The sequence below is a fragment of the Pinus tabuliformis genome, chromosome J, assembly GCF_031772625.1.
Source record: "Pinus tabuliformis cultivar Carrire ecotype Pingquan chromosome J, CPIR1, whole genome shotgun sequence".
NCBI classification, from domain to species: Eukaryota; Viridiplantae; Streptophyta; class Pinopsida; order Pinales; family Pinaceae; genus Pinus; species Pinus tabuliformis.
The window spans coordinates 1,638,453,104-1,638,473,157 of NC_142295.1; the positions used below are offsets into that span (position 1 = coordinate 1,638,453,104).

Here is a 20,054-nt window from a genome sequence, read left to right on the forward strand (position 1 = left end):
GACTGTGCCACTCTGGCATCAACCCAACATGACCACCATCCTGCTTGTCTGTAACATAAATATTTTGTTTGCCCAACACTCTTTCAAGAATCAGATTTTTGTGTAAAAGTTATGCTTAAAAATTCCAGAAAGATTTTGTGCAATTTTGAAATTTACAGCTTGTTTTCGTGTGTGTTGCTGTATATGTCACCATGCTGTTGTTGTACATTTCACTAATATTTGTGGATTTCTGCTCAGATTAGCCATGCATGTGTATTGTGTGCGTTGGGTGACTCTGACTTTGCCTTCAGATTCACGCTTTATTGTGCATTGGAGTTTTGCTCTTCAATTTCTGCACCTGTATGTCCCTTGGAAAATATGCCAGAATGCATGCTTCAGAGGACTGCATCTGCATGTTAGTGGAATTTAAACTGTTGCTAACATTGTGTGTGGAGCTCCTCAAGTTCTCTTTGTGCTAGTCTTTGAATTCTATGCACTGCTCCTAAAATTCCGTCTGCTACATTTTGGGTTCTTTGGTTTGCTCCTTGAATTTTTTGCCAGTGCATTGAAATTCTCTTTTAAAATTATAAAACAAGACATACTGAAACCTATATTTCTGGCACGCAATTTTACTTTTGTTAGAATATGCTCCAAATATGTACCAATCTTCTTGTTCTTTTTCCATGTTATGATTCTACAGAATTCTTCACCTCCTTTCCGTCCGTCACTGTGTCCTCTGGATTGCCTTGTCCTTTGCTTTACTGTAACTATGATACCATATCAGAATTTGCATTTACAATTGCATATTTACAAAACATTGAATTGGAAGAGAACAATTCGAACCATTTGATTCATTTTCCAAAGAGTCTTTACATCGCCTCAATAAGAGTGTTCATAAGTTTCACATTTCTAACGACTTAATTAAAGTTAAACCATGACAACTTAACTTTATAATATTACTTGATTATATGAGGGCTTTATTAAAAAATAAAGTACTCCTAACTAAAACCCTCATGTGCATTTTTTTGTTTTGTTTTGTTTTTGCCCTCAGTAAAAAAAATCGTCTCTGCTTCCATTATCGAAAATAAAAAAAAGATACATGTGTGATGAATCATGATCTATACCTGAAGGGGTGTAAATTATCAAACGCAAAAAACCTATGACCATCTAATTAACTTTTACTACAAAGTCACAGCATATACTGTATAAACACAGAAATCAAACAGTCATCCCTCAAGAGGAAAATATGGACAAAAGCAGAAAACTGACATCCATACAAAATTTACATGGGCACATGCTTAGGGGGAAGACCCTCAATACCAACAAAGAACTGCATAGCCAACTGTCATTCTTCTTGTTTTCCAAGGCCTGCTTTGACAGCCTATCTCCTATGTACATGATATGACCGCTACAACATATATACTAATAGGAAGTGTGGTTTATCAGGTTTTATATGATATGGTCTGAAGATTTGAGGCGATAGGTTAGTGCTGCATCATGGATCTGGGAGAAAATGTGAAAGGTTTGAATTATTGGATCTCTTGTCCTTCTGAATTGATTGGGAATTCCAAGAAGTACCTTCCACCTTTTCATGAAGACTTAAAGAAGGGAGGTTTAATGTCATTGGGTTTGATATGGTGTCTTTTTGCTTGTATTGATGATAACAATCCTCTCATATGGGATGCAAATCTAAAGTGAATATGTAATGTTTTTTTGCGTATTTTTGTATAAAATTTGTTTAAAGAAGTCAGTCTAGACTCTAGACTCGGGGAAGAAAAGTTTGGATAAAGGAATATAACAAAAAAATTGAAATATATTGGATTCTCTATACAGAGAAACTCAACGTTTTGTAACATATTGTCATCTAGCTTTTATGAAAGGTTTTTTTGCCAAAGAGGCCTGTGATTTCAGAAACACTTGAACGACCAAAGTATGAGCTCTATTCCTTTCCCTTGTGTTTCACATATTAATTGATAAACTTGGGGTCATGTAGTTAAATCTATCCACCTTATCAATGCCCGATCATACTATACCGGTATTTTATGCATGCATATCACCATATCGGTAGAAACCTTTTCTGTATATTTCGAAGAATGAGCAAAGGAATTGACAAATCAATGGAAGAATTATTACATGCTTTATTAACTTAACATGTCATATAAATTTTGATATAATCTTCCCTGTATGCAACTTCACAACTCTTCTCCTTTTTCATGTAACTAGAGAAAATGGGTACATCATGGAACTCATGGCGATCTCTATATTTGAAACTATTCACACGTAGACCAGTGCAATCTTTGTCCACTGTATATCATCCTCAAAAAGGAAAAATAAATACGCAGTTGCACGGATCCTCAAGTCTTTTGACAACTCATCTTGTTTTTGGTGATCATAGATTTCCCACCAAAAAGTCCTTGGCCAAAATTTGGACCATCCTCTGACAAATCAACCATAATGATCTCTCATTTTTTATTTATTTTTATTAATTTCCCTGCAAGCAATCCTATCATTACCACACACCAAATACATCACTCCAGACTCAAAACAAATGGCAATGATGTGGTCTCATTCCCAAGATAGGTTTCTTACATGTTAGGACAATTAATTACACGGTATTCAAATGCATCATTCTTATTCTTGAGTTTGAGATTAGGCTATGCTAATAAGGGATCTACCCACCTAAGGGCCTTTGTCCATGGCATATCATCCTTAAAATAAAAAGGAAATACCTGTTTGCAAGAATTATCAAGTCTTCTGACAAGTCACCTTGCTTTTGCAGATCCTAGAGTTCTCCTCAGAAGGTTACTTTGCTAAAACTTGAACCATCCCTGCTAACCATTCTGTCATTAGCACACACTAAATATACTGATAAACAATCAAAACAAATGTCAAATACATGACACAGAAAATGTAGCTTCATCCCTAAAACAAAGGGGTCTTACAGTTATGTACAATTAATAGCCTGGCATTCAAGTGCATTTTGCTTAATCTGGCTGAGATTGGGCTATGCTAGTAAGGGGTCCACCTATGAAAGGCCTCGGGACTCTGTGAGAGAAGGTAATCCGATCAAAACATTGTAAGAAGGAAATCCATATTGATTGCTAGCTTATATCTTAGGATGTACTAGTCCAAATAGCTCAACTAGAACTGGCTTGTTGCTTTATAACTCATAATCTGGAATCTCCTAAGATGGTTTTTGATAGAGGTCTGCATAAGCTTCTCATTCAACATGGCCAATCCTAGGAAACCCCTCAAGATCAGTGCATATAGTTTTTGTATGAACCCATGCTGATTTGCAATGTGTCTATGCTCACATATTTTTCATCACTTATGGATGCCCAAAAATGTAGCATGTTCATAAAATCTCCAAACGTTGCTTGGGATTGTGTTTATCTTGTAACCTCCTTTTGCTTATCATACCGCTTGAGAAACAAAGGAAAAAAGATTGAAAGTGGTTCCACTTGACAGCAATAGAGAATATACCTTGATTGTTTGCTGGTTTTCAAAAAATAAACACCATAACAAATGGATGATATCCTTAAGTATATGATTAGTAGTTGACTAATTGCTAATATAACAATGCGTTTGATTTGATAAAGAAATTTTCTTTTATAGCTGATGAGGGCATGGTTACAGAAGTAATGTCATGGTCCTATGCAAATATGTCACTAGGTTATTCTCATGCAGTTTTTCTTTTTTAAATTTTTATTTACATTTTGCTCAGTTGAATAAATGGTTAAAGTGTCAGGGATAAAAGTGCATTTTGTGAATGACTTGTGAATCTTCATGTTGAGTTTTTAGAAAAACAAAAATGCAAAATCCATAGTTAATGTATTTCAGGGAGACTATGATCGTGAATCTATTTTTAGGATATTGAACACAACTGGAAGCATACTTCCATGTGTGGGTGATATATTTTTACATTATTAAAGCCCCAAGGATGAGAATCCTCGGACCTGTCATTGGCACTATCAGCTGAATAAATGATTAAGAGATGGGCATAAAAGTACACTTTATAAATGGCTTGTGAGTTTTTAGAAGACGGAAATGCAAAACATAGTTAATCATTTCAGGAAGACTAGGACCTTGAATTTATTTATGTGATGTTGAACGCAACTGGAAGCATACTTCCAAGCATGTGGGATACATTTTGTACCTGTTATGTAGATTTTCCACAAAATTCTGATCCATTAGATGAACAATCTGAAAACAAGTTTTCTTTTGACATAGATACATAATTTCTCTACCAAATAGTAGCGAAATAACACACAAATTATTTGCACAAATTCACACAATAAACAACACAATTTTCTAGGGAACCCAACTGGGAAAACCCCCATTTGCTTTAGAATTTTATTGAGGAAAACTGAGCAATAGATCTCTTACAAATAAGTTAATAACCCTGCTTCAATAGAGAATACGATCTGATCTCTCAGCGTTAGTCTAGGTCCTCCTGCTATGCGCACTAGATGCTCCTATTTCCTAGTTCAAATCCTTAGGAAATAGGCCCCTATTTCCTAGTGCTGGATGAACTCCTATTAAATAGGGATTCCCCTATTTCTATGCGCACTTCCAAGAAGAAATTCCCTCCACAATAACTCGCACAGGAAACTCTTGGCCCGTTCCTCTACAAGCTCTCTTGCTCACAAATGGCTCCCAACCTGGCGTCCCTGTACTGAAAATGCCTGGAAACACCGAAGCACTTGTATGGCATTTCCTAATTTGGAAATGCAGCTGAAACGTTTCAGCCCAAAGTCTGCCTCATTTCCACAACTGTTTTTTCTTGTGTGGGTTCACTCAAGTGCCCAAGAAGGGTGGGGGCCCTTTCTATGGCCAAGTTTTTTTTAATCTACCACTAAAATCTGTCTCTAATCAATCCGCACTCTTGTTTTGCTGAATAAGCACCTTATTATATTTTTATTGACGAGGATGAGGCTTATTAGGATATGTAATTGTACTTGGTTTCTTGGGCCAAGCCTGCTCACCTTTCAGAACCAAATAGCGAGAGCCTGGTGCAGCCTCCGAGGCTGGTAGGAGGAAGTCTGAGGAACGCGTAAAGATACACAACCATCCACGAGTCTGCCTGAAGCTCCAGAGTCATGGTCCCAGGAGGGGGCCACGAAAAGGTAACTCCCTTGCCACCTAAGCTAGCTGCATTCTGGAATCTGGTTGCAGCGTGCAATAAACGGCCAACAACCGAAAACCAGCAGAAGTTTGTAAAAAAAATGGTATCCATCCCCACGGTTGCTTTGCCGACTGAAGAGCCCTACAAAGCATCATTAAAGCTAGCCGAACGAGGGCTTATTGGCCAGTTCACAGGCTTATGGCCATTGCCTAAAGCGGTAGAACCCTGGGTGGAAAGGAATAAAAAACCATTTCGTCGGCAAAGGCTTCTTTGTTTTGTATTTGAAGTAGCAGAAGACAGGAACCTCATATTCATAAACGACCCATATTTCATGGGGCCTCAGGTCTCTATCTGAATCAATGGACTCCAGACTTCGACCCGACTCAGGATGTGCCCTCGGCTGTTCCGGTCTGGGTGCGATTGCCCCACCTACCTCTGCACTGCTGGAACCCTAAATCCTTAGAAACCATAGGCAACAAGCTAGGCAAATACATCGACTAAGCAAAAAGAAGGGACCAGTACTCCTGTGCGAGAATTTGTGTAGAATTAGACCTGGAGGAAGGTCTCCCTGAAGCCATTAAACTCACGGTGGCTGACTGGACACACATACAAGTCCTAGACTACGAGCAACTCCCATTTAAATGCCGACACTGCCACGGCTATGGGCATTTTGCCAAGCATTGCAAAAAGAAATAAGAGGATGGAGGTGAGAAGGAGAAAGGAGATCAATGGACTCAGGTTCAGAAATCAGGGCCAACGAAGCAAAGCAACAGGAATAAAGGGAAAGCCGTATTTACTAGGAGGGTTGCTCCTCCTGAAACTCAAGCAGAAGGAAGCTCAGTCCCTCCAATATCAGACATATCAACAAACCACTCAACACACCAGAAAAACTCAGACCCAGCAGATAAAGAGGATGAACAACAGGCATATAACATGGAAGAAAACAAAACGCAAGAGGAATCAGTCCAAATCACATCCCCAAAAGGTGCCTCTAGCTTCCCAACCTACGCAGATATGATAAGAAAGAAGACCCTTGAGATATCGGGATCCTTGGAAGATGAAACATTTGAGAGGCCCTTGAAAAGAGGGGGGAGGAAATCTCACAGAGAGGCTAGAGAGGAAGAAGCAGAGAGACAAAAAATGCAAGGCAGCCAGGCCACTATACAGATGTCTATCGGCAGAAATACTAGAACTAGGCCCCCCAAGGGAGGTGTTGCCCCAACCCCTACCAGTAAATAATGCGATTTGTCTTTTGGAATTGCAAAGAACTGGGGAACCCATCAAAAGCTGAAGCAGTCAAGAGCCTATTAAAATCAGAACTTCCCGAGATCCTCATGCTCCAAGAGACTAAAATAGAAGGCGAAGCCCTTCTGGAACTCAACAAAGCAAAATGGAAAACAAAAGCTGGAAAAGCGGTAAGTGCTAGAGGTACATGCGGCGGGTTAGCCACTCTCTGGGAGTCTGACAAATTCCTGCTTGAGAGCTCCTTTCAGATGCAACACTGGATTCACACCGAACTCCGACACCTATCAAGTAAGACAAACATTGCACTCTTTAATCTCTATGTACCTGTCCTCTATGCAAAAAAGGAACAATGTTGGCAAACTCTCACTGATTTTTTGGAAGCATACTCCCTCAATAATATAATTATTGCCGGAGACCTAAATCTAATCCTAGACCCAAAGGAAAAAAGAGGAGGAACCAACAACAGGGATCGCTTCCTTCCTTAGTGGAAAACTTGATTCAACAATGGGATTTAATGGATTTCAAGCCAAAAAAAGGATTATACACATGGACTAACAATAGAATAGGGGAGGAGCATATCTCAGCCAGGCTGGATAGATTCCTTCTTCAGAGTTCCTTCCTCTCCGAGAAGATGATCATCTCCACAAAAATTTTGCCAAAGTGGAACTCAGACCTGCCCTTTTGGTTCTGCCCTCTATGGGCAAATAGGGAAGGGTTTTTGGATACAGTGAATAAGGCATGGTCCATCCATGTTCTTGGATCACCCAGCTATGTTTGGGAGCAAAAGATAAAAGCCACCAAAACAACCCTGAAGCAATGGATAAAAAAGCCCACAGTCTCTCCCACTACCCAACGAAAACAGAGCACAAAGCAGTTGCTGGATCTCCAAATGGGCCTGGAGACTCAAGACATAACCAGAGCAGAAATTCATAGGGAGCAAGAACACCAAATCAACACCCTCCAAACATTTAGAGAAGAGGAAGAATATTTGAGGCTCAAGTCACGCAATCTCTGGCTTGTGTCTGGAGACAAAAATACAACCTTCTTCCACAAGCAAATTCGAACCCGCCTCTCCAGAAACCACATTGTTGAGATCACCTCGCTAGAAGGGACTGTTCTTAAAGGCACAACTTTGATAAAAGAGGCGACAACCTCTCATTTTAAGCAGTTGTTCAAAGAAGAAGGTGCAGAGGATGATGAGGAAGCTCACGACTTCCTCAAGCACGTTCCAAGGATGGTTAACGAGGAGGACAATGCAACTCTCCTGAAGCCATTCACTGAAGAAGAAATTAGCAATGTCATATGGAAGATGGAACCAGACAAAGCCCCAAGACCTGATGGATTCTCAATACACTTCTATAGACTCTGCTGGGACATCATCAAGGCTGATTTGTACCGAATGATCAAAGGATTCCTACGAAAAGCCAAAGTGGGAGGAAACACAAACTCCACCTTCATAGCCCTAATTCTCAAAGAAGCGAACTTGGAGACATTCGACAGATTCAAACCAATCTTGCTTTTGCAATGTGTCCTACAAAATTCTCACCAAGTTACTTGCTAATAGAATAAAGCCTCTGCTGGACAAACTCATCTCTCCCAATCAAGGAGGGTTTGTCAAAGGCAGGCACATCCTAGACAATGTGATACTGGTGCAGGAAATCATCCATTCCAGCCATCAACGCAAAGAGAAAGGTATGCTCATCAAACTGGACATGGCGAATGCCTTCGATAGAGTAAGACACTCATTCCTCCTCCAAGTTCTTTCTGCATTTGGTTTCAGCTCTGAATTTGTAAAAATGATTAAAGCATGCATTGGAGAACCTTGGATAGCCCCTCTAGTAAATGGTAGGCCGACAAACTACTTCAAAGCTTCAAGGGGAATCAGGCAAGGCTGCCCTCTGTCCCCCTTCCTGTATATTCTGATGGCAGACTCTCTAAGCTGAAAGCTCATAGATGAGAAGCTCAATGGGACTCTTCCTGGCATTAGGGTGGTTCCCGGAACAAACCCAATCAATCATGCCTTGTTTGCCGATGACTCTATCCTTATGGGAGGAGCCTCCATTAAAATAGCAAGAGCCTTCAGTGGAGTAATCCAAAGCTTTTGCAGAGTCTTCGGAGCTATCATCAATAATAGAAAAGGTGCAGTGTACAGTTGGGCGAAGGACCAACAATCTATACTCAGGATTGCCCAAGCCCTGGGCTTCACCGGATATGCCTCTTGGAAAAAATTCAAGTATCTTGGCCTGCCTTTAACCTTGGGTTCCACTAAGGCCCCTCATTGGATGGAAATTATTAGCAAAATTAAGGCTAAAATGACTGCTTGGTGTGGACAGTGGCTTACCTTAGCCGGGAAGCTCACTTTGGTCAAGTCAGTTCTCTCATCCCTTCCTATCTACCAGGCTTCTTTCCTTTTGGCTCCAAAAATGATCACCAAACAATTAGCAAAGTTGATTCGAAATTTTCTATGGCAAGGAGGAAAGGGGGACCTGTTGTCGCGCAGATTGGCACGACAACGCTCGGACCGGGGGCTGTCACTCTGATCCCCGATCCCTCTGTTTAAGCCCGTCTCCCGCGGCTAAGGGGGGTAGACCCTGCGAGATAGTGAAGACCAACTGCCAAACAGTTGGGTGGGAGACACGATACACGATATGATAAGCACTAGATGGATTTAGAGATTTAATAGACCAGTGCCTTGTGGAGTCAATGTTTAAATGATTACTTTTTAAATGATAAAGAAACATCGACCATGAACAACAACCATCTATCATCAGCTAAATCATGTGACCAAAACGATATCCGGCAACTGAAAGCTTTGAAGAGATAAATGCCTTAAACCACCATGAGCATCATGAATTATTAACCAGACATTGGATTTCGTGTTTCGACTTGAAAATTTCAGATCTCAGCATGAAAGATATGCAATGATAAACGACTGAATGCGGTAAAAGTAATTCTCCACACACAAAAAAAAAGAGAAATTTTTATGCTTTTCGAAAAAAAAAAAAAAAAAAAAAAAAGAAGAAGAAAAGAAAAGAAAGAAAGAAAGAAAACCTAAAAAAAATCTAAAATTTACAAAACTTTTTAAAAATCTATTCAAACTGAAGCACTATAACAAAAGTTTTTTTTTTTAATTTTCTTTTTAATTTTTAATTTTTATTTATTTATTTTAAAACTAAAATAAAACAAAATTGAAATCTAATTACAATTTATAAACCTAAACTAAAATTAAAGAAATCAAAATCTGGTCACAACAAAATTATACGAATAAAACTAGATCTAATTTTAGAACCTAAAAAAAAAAAAAATACAAATCAAACTACGCTACTTCTAAAGTTTATGACATGAAATAAAAAAAAGGTTGAAAACGCACGGAATAGAAAACTAGCCGCAATCATAACCAGGTAAACATTAAGCTGTCGACTGCAATGATACCGGTGGCACGAGAATGGCTGAACCCTTGGTGACTGGCTGTGCCAACGACTACGCCCAAACTCCACTTCGCATCTGACTAAACCTGAGTTTGACGGCGGTGAACAAAACAAAACGTGAACCAGAAATCTTACGGGATTGCAAGGAGAGCTACGCGGATCCGGCAAAGGGGCATGGAAAAAGAAAACGTAAAGGAGAAAAGGCCAGCGATGCTGGCTGGGTTGCGGCTTGATGGAACAGACAATCGCTGGCTCGGGCAAGAAAAAATCAAAAGATTTATATGCAATGCAGATATAAGCGGCTGAAAGAAAAGGAATGAGGGTCGAAAAGATCCTGGTGAAGACGGCGGCTTGGCAAGGGATGCAGAGATTTCAGTTTAAGAGACCGACGCATACAGCCATAACCCTTTAAAAAAAGGACTGAAAACGATTCTTCATGCGTGCGCAGAGAGATAGGGCTAAATGAAACTCGACATACATTAAATTTACCAGCGCATCGATATATTTCTTTTTATATTTCAAATGAAATCAGAACGAAAAATAGCTCAACGCATAGCAAATTCAAACAATGATTCGAAAATCTTTAAGAACGAAGAAAACTCACCAGCACTTCAAAGAATTCTGAATCATATCAGAGCTGAGAACGTCTTACCTGAAGCCATCCGCAGAATGCCGCACAACCCACAGAAAATTTACTCACGTGAAGTGTCTGGCCTGCGTGTAATGCCTCTGGATGGCTGCAAATATAATTTTGAAATATAAGCTGGAAAATGACGCTGGATGGGCAGAGAATCTCAACGTTGCCCTTGTCGTTGCAGTTGCACAGTTTTGAATGAGAGTTTGGACTGCAGCTGTGTGAAAGGACTGAAGCTTGATTTGAGCGCTGTAGTAACTGTAATCCAATAACTTGAAAAGAAAATTTTTGATCTTTCCAGCTCCAGAAACCCTTACGAGTTCCTCAAAACCCTATACCTGCAATTTCAAGGAAAAAAAAAGACCCTAATGAAGTATGCCAGAAAAGAAACTAAAAACCCTAAACCCTAAATGAAGACTGCATAAAGCAAAATATGAAACCCTAGATCAGCTAATTAATTTACAGATTTTTTGGCCCCTGAAATGCCAGATTTGACAATAATCGCAGTAATGTTTTCAGTATATCAGAAATTTTGAACTTCACTATGAACAGAAAGAAAATCTCTCAATGTAAAACAGAAAAGAAAACTTTGAATGATTAACCCAGGGAACAATCAGCTGGGCTCTGCACAGAAAATGCTTGCGGGAGTTGGCTGGTTCAGCCGAGAACTTCCCCGAACGCCCACAAAATTTCCTTCAAAAAATGTTCTCCTGCACATCTCAAGCAACCATCAGCAAAGAGAGAGAGAAAGCTGCTAGATCTCAGGAAATAATGGAGATACCTGCCATTATTTCAGAAACCCTAGCAGCCCTCAAACCCTAGCAGGTGAACAAGATACCTGTGCTCACACTACTCTAAAAACAAGCTATGATTAATGGCTGAAAACTGAAATATGCAGAAAATTAAAGATCTCACAGCAATTCCAGAGAGCAACACCAACACGATCTGGACCCCAAAGTCTTTTTATTAACCAGAAAATCAGATTTACAAGAGAGCTTTTCAGTACAGATTCACAGATCAGATGCCTAAAAATGACCCCCTAAGACCCTATATAAAGGAAATGATCCCAACGGCTAGTTTTGGGTGATCCATGCAGAAATGATCTCGACCGTTGATGAGGATCAAGACATCTCTTGATCTCATCCGTCGATTTATTCACTTAAAATATTATTATTTTATTGCTTAGGGTTTTTGCTTTATTTTTTTTTTAATTTTTTATTATTTTATTATTTTATTATTTTTATTCATTTTTTAAATTTTTAATTCATTTTAAGATGGATCATCAAACTAAGCCATTGGAAACATCACCTAGGACCTAGGACCTAGGACTCACGAGGGGATTTACAACATTTTCAACCCTCAAGACACATTTCATCATGATTTTTACAATTTACATCTCAAAGGGATGAACCCACTTAATACAGACCCTCATAGAACACCCAGTTCTGCGACACAACTATAATCTAGCAGATTAACATATAAGATTCTCCTAAAGTTTTGATGACGAAATCCATCCCGGCTTTAGGGTCAGGTTTGAAGGAAAACTCTGCCGATCATAGATCGGTGAGACGAAAAACCTCCCGGGACGCAGATCATCATTAGAAAGTTAGGTCCACCTAGGCAACTTTACATACATGACTCTGATCTGCTTAGATTATTTACAACTTATACATGCAGACTGGGTTTACAACAAAAACGATCAAGCTGCTGATGATGGCAGGATGGCACGGACATGCTGATCAGGTGCTGCTTCTTTCTGTCAAGAAAAACGGGATGCACTGCATGGGTAGTTGACCAGTAGAGGTCAACAGGACCCAAAAAATTCCATATAGTAAGCTGGGACATAGTGAAAAGGCCAATATTTGAAGGTGGACTTCAGGTAAGAGATCCTGTGTTGGCCAATCTGGCGATGGGAGGGAAGATCCTCTGGAAAATCTTCTCAAACCAAAGAAACCCTGTAAGTCAAGTTCTAATTAAAAAATATCTGCACAGACTCTCAATAAAGAATATGGAAGAAGGAGCTTCCCACAAAGGAACCACGCTGTGGAAGTTGTGCAGCCAAGGCTGGAAATTCTTCAAAGAACAACTCTACAAAATTCCAGGAAATGGGAAAAGAATTAGATTGTGGGATGACAAGATCATGGGACTCCATCCCCTAAATCTTGCTCCGGAAATAGCAGATTTGCGTAACTGGCTCATCCAAAAAGGTATCCACAAACTTGTTGACATATGCACATGGGATTCAGCAGGGAACTGGAGTAACTGGGCCCTCCATCGCCCCCTTGATTGGATGCTCCCTCAACTCCATCAATTATTAGCTAAACTCACTGGTCTGGCCCCTGTGCATCTCCATTCGAGGGACAAGTGGGGCTGGGGAAGTTCGGAGTTTACTTAGCTTGACTGGATTTTGTAGCCCTACAAGAACAACAACGTTAGATCCATACTACAAAGCTTTGGCAGCATGTTTGGGACCCATTTGGTCTCCTAAAAATCAACTTCTTATGTCGGATTCTCATGCAAAGAAGGACCCTCACTGGGGACAACATAGCGAAAAGAGGAATCATGGGTCCACACAAATGCCCTCTCTGCTGCAAGGATTAGGAAACTATCGATCACCTGTTCATAGACTGCCCCTTTTCTCAAGAGATTTGGTTGCAAACAATTATGGGGATCAACGCTCAAATCCCTCAGCAGTCTTCAGTTGTTAGCAACTCAACATGGACTAAAATCTGGAATGCAATACCAAAATATATTTGTTGGGGAATCTGGTTGGCTAGGAATGAAGCCATCTTCAACAACAGACTTCAATCCACCAACACAGTGGCTGCCAAGGCCAAAGCTTTGCTGCTGGAAACTTTTGAAAATAGACCTCATAAGCCAGACAACTCCCTTCTCCTTGAAGAGCTCAGCTGGCTAGGTGAATCCCTGAGACGGGCTAGCATCAAGAAGAATACCTTCTTGTCTAGACATAATCCAGAGTGGTGTCTTCGGATCTCTGAGGTGGAATTTAAAAAATGGTGGAAAAATCAGGGCAAAGTCACGGTTTTCTTCGACAGAGCCTCCAAAGGAAACCCGGGGATATCAGGGGCAGGAGGAACAATTTACTCCACAGATGGACAAAAACAATACAGCTTTAGTTGGGGCCTTGGTCAGAGCACCAACAACCAGGCCGAGATCCTCGGACTGCTCAAAGTGTGTCAGCTGGCTCAGAGGAACAGAGGGGAAAACCTTCAAATCTTTGGGGATTTTGAAATCCTGATTAAAATCCTTAACACGGGCGACCAACTCAATAGCTCTGCTCTAAACAAGACCCTTGAAAGAATAAGAAAGATGGCTCAAAACTTCACATCTTGCTCATTCTACCATGTCATGCGAGCTCTGAACAAGGAAGCTGATATAATGGCTAACAAAGGATGTCTTCTAGCTCAAGGTATGCTGGTTAAGAATGATGAAGAACCTGAAAGGCACCCAATTCCTTAACAGACAAGGAGAGCTGATCAAGGACAGAATTCCGCAGAACAAAGGCTGGCACAGACAGACTTTCACTGTCGAGAAAGAGTGGGCCACTCCTCGACAGGCTATAGGTTTTCACATGGGCCAACAGTTTTTGGGTGTTTTAACAGGGTGCAGAATTGTATTCAATCAGAGGACGGTTTTGAAGGATGCGATGCGTAGGATCTGGGCAGGGGATGATCCACGGTCATCGCGCGTTGGAAAAGGTGGGGTGTTAAAGTCGCGGGGAGTGGTAAGCGGTTTACATCGCACTACTTCTGGCTGTTGGGCAATATTTCATGAATTGGATGCGATGTACCTTAGGGGCCGACGCATGGTTGGTCAAAATCGCCCATATCGCGCGCTCCTGTGGTGTTAAGGGTCGGACAGCAAGGGACGCGATAAGCGTTGGATCTAGCCGAGGGAAGATCTGACGTTTATCGCGCATTGTACATGGAAGGGTATTATCCTTGCTGTAGGGTCGGGTACGAAGGTGGGATCAAGTTAAGGATCAAACAACGAGGGACGCGACAAGCGTTGGATCTGGGCGGGGTTGATCTGACGGTCATCGCGCTTTCCAAAATGAGGGGTGTTAACTACGCTCGGAGTGGTAAGCGGATTTCATTGCCCCGCTCTTGGTTGCTGGGCAGTTTTCTACGAAACGGACGCGATGCCACTTAGTGGCTGATGCGTGGCAGGACAAAACAACCCATATCGCGTTCTCTTGAGGTGTTAAGGGCCGAACAGAGAGGGATGCGATAACCGTCGGATCTGGACAGAGGAGGATCTGACGGTAATCGCGAGCTAAACTTGGCTGGGAATTAACCTTGAAGTGGGGTCGGGTTCAGATGAGAGCCTTGGTATATCGGAGGTGGGGACAGGTTATATATTAATACAGTTTAATATATGCGGGTTTTGTTTAATTTGGATTGTGGATTAAAGTTTACTCGGGAATTTGCTTAACCCAGGAAAATACCAAAGCAAAAAAAAAGAGAGGAAATGTAAGACATGACTCTAATACGCCAAAGCATAGCAAGGATCTCTCAGCCATGCCAAATGCGTAAATGCAGCAGCTAATCTTTGTTACCAAAGCCAGAATATGAGGACTCTATAGAATCAGAATTCTCTCAATTGACTGTAATTGAGGTTGTTTGGCATGCCAAACCTCTTCTTATAAATAAAATTCAACCGTTTCTGTTAAAAAAAAGGATATGTAATTGTACTCGTCTTTAGCTCATGTTTTATTTCATTTTTCAGCACATATAGCCAGTATAAACGCTGATTTTGGATATGGAGCCTCATGTATAGAGTCTGATTTTGTAAACTTGGGTGTATAGCCTCATCTATAAAGGATAATTTTGGATTTTGCATCATGTCTATTATTTATGAGAGTTAATAATATAGACTTGGTTTTCCTTTTAAAATGTCATTTATGTTCCTCATTCTTTTTTTGTCTTACAAGATAATGTGTTCGTAACATATTTGTAAAAAAATTACACATAATTTTTCTCATTAGAAATATCATTATATTCCATTTGAGGAATATACATGTTTTGATTCTCGATAGACTGGTCAGACTCAACAACAAGGCTCAAAGCCGTTACAACAAACTCATCATCTCACTTGCAGGAATTGAACCTGGGTGGGGAGGATGGCAATCATTCCTCCCAACCACTCAAGATAATCCCAATTGACACACACACACACACACAAATAAATGATGTTTTACCCGATGTTTCCATATTGGGGTGGTCATGTTTCTAGCCATACCTGTTTCAGAAATTTCCAGACATTTCCACGTTTTGTTTGTGCAACTTAGGTGGTGGGTCATTAGTGCTAAGAACACCTACTCACCAACTTAGTGATGACTCATCAATAGACTAGTCTCAACTAACTCAGTGATGGCGCATTAAGGAACTTACAAACTAGATAGCCCATTTACAACATATGTTGTGTATAGGTCACAACAAATTGAACAAATGGGAGTGGACAGGACAACTGACTGAGTGTCATTATCCAAGTCAACTGGGCAAAAGTTATAAAATTCTCTGGACCCTGAGTGAGGAAGCAACTGCTGCAGGCATGTCAAATTGGCTTTACTTAATTTTATATAATAGTTCACTCAAGTAGGAGGAACGTGGGTTCTTCTATGATAACTTTTCTTTTGATATGTTAAATATGTATGTTTTCATATTGGTGGCGTGCATGTAACAGTTTGCGATGATGTATGGAATTATTTACACACAGGGTGTGTGTAGAGTTGGAGTTTATATATACTTCAACTTGATAAAAGCACCAAAGTTCAGCGTTGATATTGTTCTATCCAGAAAACTTTCATTGGTTACTCCCATTATAAATTTACAGTTTAATGGTTGCTTGATTTTTTGGGCTCAGTCAGGCTTTTATACATAAATGTTTTGAACTGGCTTAGATTCTTGCCACAATGTCTGGTTCTTGCTTTTAGGTCCTATGTAGATCTGAAATTGAGAACTAGCCTTCCTTGTGGAGAGTCCTACGAAACACTCACAGCTCCCATCTTTATTAGAATTGTCCGTGGCAAATTCTGAGCATAGACGTATCAACAAAGACACTCTTACCATTGAGGCAGTACGTTGTTCAGCTATTTATTTAGTTATTGATGGGAATATATTCATTCCAAGACTCTGACACTTGCCATTTATTGCCATTTATTGCACTTTTAGATGCTGGATTCATTTTCTCTTTTCTCTTATCAGTTTACTTGTTAAAATGATTTTATTTGCCAGTTTTTCGAAAAATGAGTTTAAAAGCTTCGTTGTAAAACATACTTATTTATTTGCAGGGAAGGAATGGCAGAGCATACTTGTTTGGCCGTGTTGTCAATGTTTTAACAGGTCCAAAGGAAGACAGGCAACTAATGACAGGCCTTCATACTGTGGCCGATATCTCATGTTTTCAGTGTCAGGAGGTGCTGGGATGGAAGTACGAGAAAGCTTACGAGGAATCCCAAAAGTATAAGGAGGGCAAGTACATCCTTGAGAAAGCAAAAATCATGAAAGAAAACTGGTAATGTAATAGTCAGGTGTGACTTTGAAGTCTTTAGGTTCCTCATATTGAAGGTTTGAGTTGGCTTCATGGTCATTTGTCTGTAAGGTTTGAAGAATCAAGATGTAAATATTAGGCTGATTTATTATGTGGTTTGACCGCTATTGTCATGTACAAAGTGGAAACATTCATGGAGGTTAAGCAATTGTGTATTATATGGGCTGTGGTAACATGCATTGATGCCTGTGATTGGGCTGTAAATAGGGTGGTGGAAGATTGGTTTCCATGGTTGGTTGGCATATTGCTAGATGCAACCATTTGGACTTGTAATTCATTTGTCAGTGGCTCTGGAATAAATGTAATTACTTTTTGGGGCTGTTCCGCTGAACAACGGTTTTGACTATTACACTTATTTTGCTGGGTCATGATTGCTCAAATATCCTCATGTTACCCCGTCGTTTATTTAATTCACAGTTTCTATTGATGGATGCTCATGTTTTTTCCTTCTGGTTTGTATAGCTTCATTTCACATATTGATTTACGGAAGAATTATCGGATTAGGACTTAAACCTTTATCTCAATTTGTTGAAGCTTTAGCTATTCCCACAATTATGTTTTTTCATTTTCACTATTTTATGACAATTTTCAGTCTTTAGTTTCATTTGGAGATCAGGATATTCTTGCCGAGGTCATAACATTCATAGACGTGCTAACTCCAGTTGAATTTTTTTCCCCAAGATAGCAGTGATAGCTTGTATATCCTAAAGCTGTAAGGGAATTAATAGACAAGCAAATAAGGAATTTTATTTTAGACTTTTGCTTTTAGCGGTGTCAAATAGTTGTTTGATAGAGAATTTAATAGAATCTAGATGAGCAGATCACCATAAACTATGGGACAAATTGATTAGAATGCATTATCTTCTCATATGACTTGATCTAATCGTTGATTCATTCATTCTCAGGGTGTTTTGTAGGATTTTTGGGAAAAGCTATACACTTTTTAAATCTTTGAAGAGAATTGTCGTGCCTTTCTTGGTTGTGTGTAATTTTGGGCATAGGGGATTTGTCCAGGAAATACAAGATGCTCTGTTTTCTATTCTGTAAGTGAAAATGAGAGTGCTGGTATCTTGTTAAGCCCACACTAATATATGCAAACAACGGTTTTACTCACATGTACATGCTTTACCCTCTTTGGAATTGAACTTGTAACCTCGAGGAAAAAACCCATGTTCTTAACCGTTAGACCTATTTAGGTTGTACAATCTCTCTCTCTAGGCTCACTCAGGTTGTACTCTCTCCCTCTAGAGCTACTCAGGTTGTACTTCCCTGATTCAGTCATTTACAAGGTGTTTTGCAGTATTTTTGGGAAAAGCTGTGCACTATTTTTATCTTTTAAGAGAATGGTAGTGCCTTTGTTGGTTGGGTATATATATATATATACACACTCTTTGCTGATAATTTTGGGCTTTGGGGTTTGTTCAGCGAATATAATTCATCCCAGTCATCAGCTCATAAGCAAGAATGAGAATGCTGGTACTTTGCGAGTCCCAAACTAATGCTTGCAACAACTTGTTCATATGTACATACCTTATCCCTCATTGGAATTGAACATGTGACCTCTGAGGTAAAACCCATTTCTTGACTGTTAGGCCCACCCATGCTGTACTACACACATTTGTGCTGTACTACACATTTGATGAGAAACTGCTAGGAAATATTTGGTACTTCATTCCTATACTGGTGCAATAAAAAGACCGCTAAAATACTAATATATTGAACAATAAAAGTTGATGGTACACATAAATACTAATTTATGAAATATGTTATAAAATAAGCCAACAGTATCATGGTACTTGAAGGTTTTATTTCACTCTGACATTTTCTGTGATATATTATTGTAATCCTTTTTGTCTACAATTTGCATAATTTTACAGAACATTATGCAATGCCGCCTTATTTGCAAATACAAAGGAGATGCAATTTGATCTACTCTTCTTTTGCTTTGGCGCGTCCTAAAACATATGCAATGCCGCCTTATTTGCAAATACAAAGGATATGCAATTTGACCTACTCTTCTTTTGGTTTGGCGCCTCCTAAAACATTATGCAATGCCGCCTTATTTGCAAATACAAAGGAGATGCAATTTGATCTACTCTTCTTTTGATTTGGCGCGTCCTAAACAATTTTGGCTAGTTTTTGTATTAATTTTGCTAATGACAGCTGCTTGTGAGGGTGAAGACATGCCAATCTCATTACCTTCCTGAAATCCCTTGTGCTTTGATTGTCATTTTCCAAATGTTCCTTTGTGAGTTGGCTGGTCTTCCTGGATAGTTTGAGGTGACACTTTGCTGTTAGGATCTAATGGGAATTTATTTTTTCTATTGTTTTAGAAATGTTAATAATTATGGATGACTTTTGGGATCTAATGGGTGTTTATTTTTTGTTTTAGAAAGGTTAATAATTATGGAAGACTTTCCCCATGAGCTGTAGACTAGTTAGTTTGTGCGGGGTTTAGTTTCCATCAAGTTATTGCTTTAAATATCATGGGGAGAGGTTGAGGGTGGGAGAGTTACTTGTAGGGCTAGAAAAATGTCTCATGGCTCGACTGGGTCTCGCACAATCCTGATGACTGCATTCCACAAATAGGTACCAGCCTCCTAGTTGTAAAAAACACGTAAAAAACTATGAATACAATTATATTTAATAAAATATGATATTTGTAATATATTTCCTTAGAATTTTTTTTATTCTGCTTTTAACTTGTTATTTACATGTACTTCCAATGCTGGTTCATGAGATTATTTTTTTAATTTATTAAAATCATTTTTTTCAAAAAGCGCACAGTTTTATATGTAGAGAGTCATAATTTTACGTTATTATTACTAGCGTATGTAGAAGGCATTTTCAAAAATGAAATCTATTATATTTCTCATTGTGTTTTTAATGAGTTTTGGACATTTTAATAAAGTCTTTGTTATAAACCTGATCGCTTAGAATCCATTTTGCATATAAGGCATTAAAATGTCATTAGATCCGAGATGTATAAATAATGTAAAACAAAATGTCATTACATCCGAGATGTATAAATAATGGAAAACAAAGTGTACGTATATATAAATATATGTTT

At 39.4% G+C, this 20,054-nt stretch overlaps 1 protein-coding gene across 4 annotated transcripts in view; it reads left to right on the forward strand.

The window, feature by feature from the left end:
* The window catches only part of LOC149233796 (protein yippee-like At4g27745), a 37,102-nt gene extending 19,750 nt beyond the window's left edge, over window positions 1–17,352 (forward strand). For 3 of the 4 annotated variants that reach the window (XM_089379851.1, XM_089379849.1, XM_089379850.1), the window contains one exon: window positions 16,725–17,352. In XM_089379851.1, coding sequence (XP_089235977.1) covers window positions 16,725–16,952 — 228 coding nt within the window. In that variant the 3' untranslated portion in view covers window positions 16,953–17,352. Of the gene's footprint in view, window positions 1–1,425; window positions 9,321–16,724 lie in introns of those variants that run through there. The other variant, XM_089379848.1, reaches the window with a different exon arrangement.
* The last annotated feature ends 2,702 nt before the right edge of the window (window positions 17,353–20,054 follow it).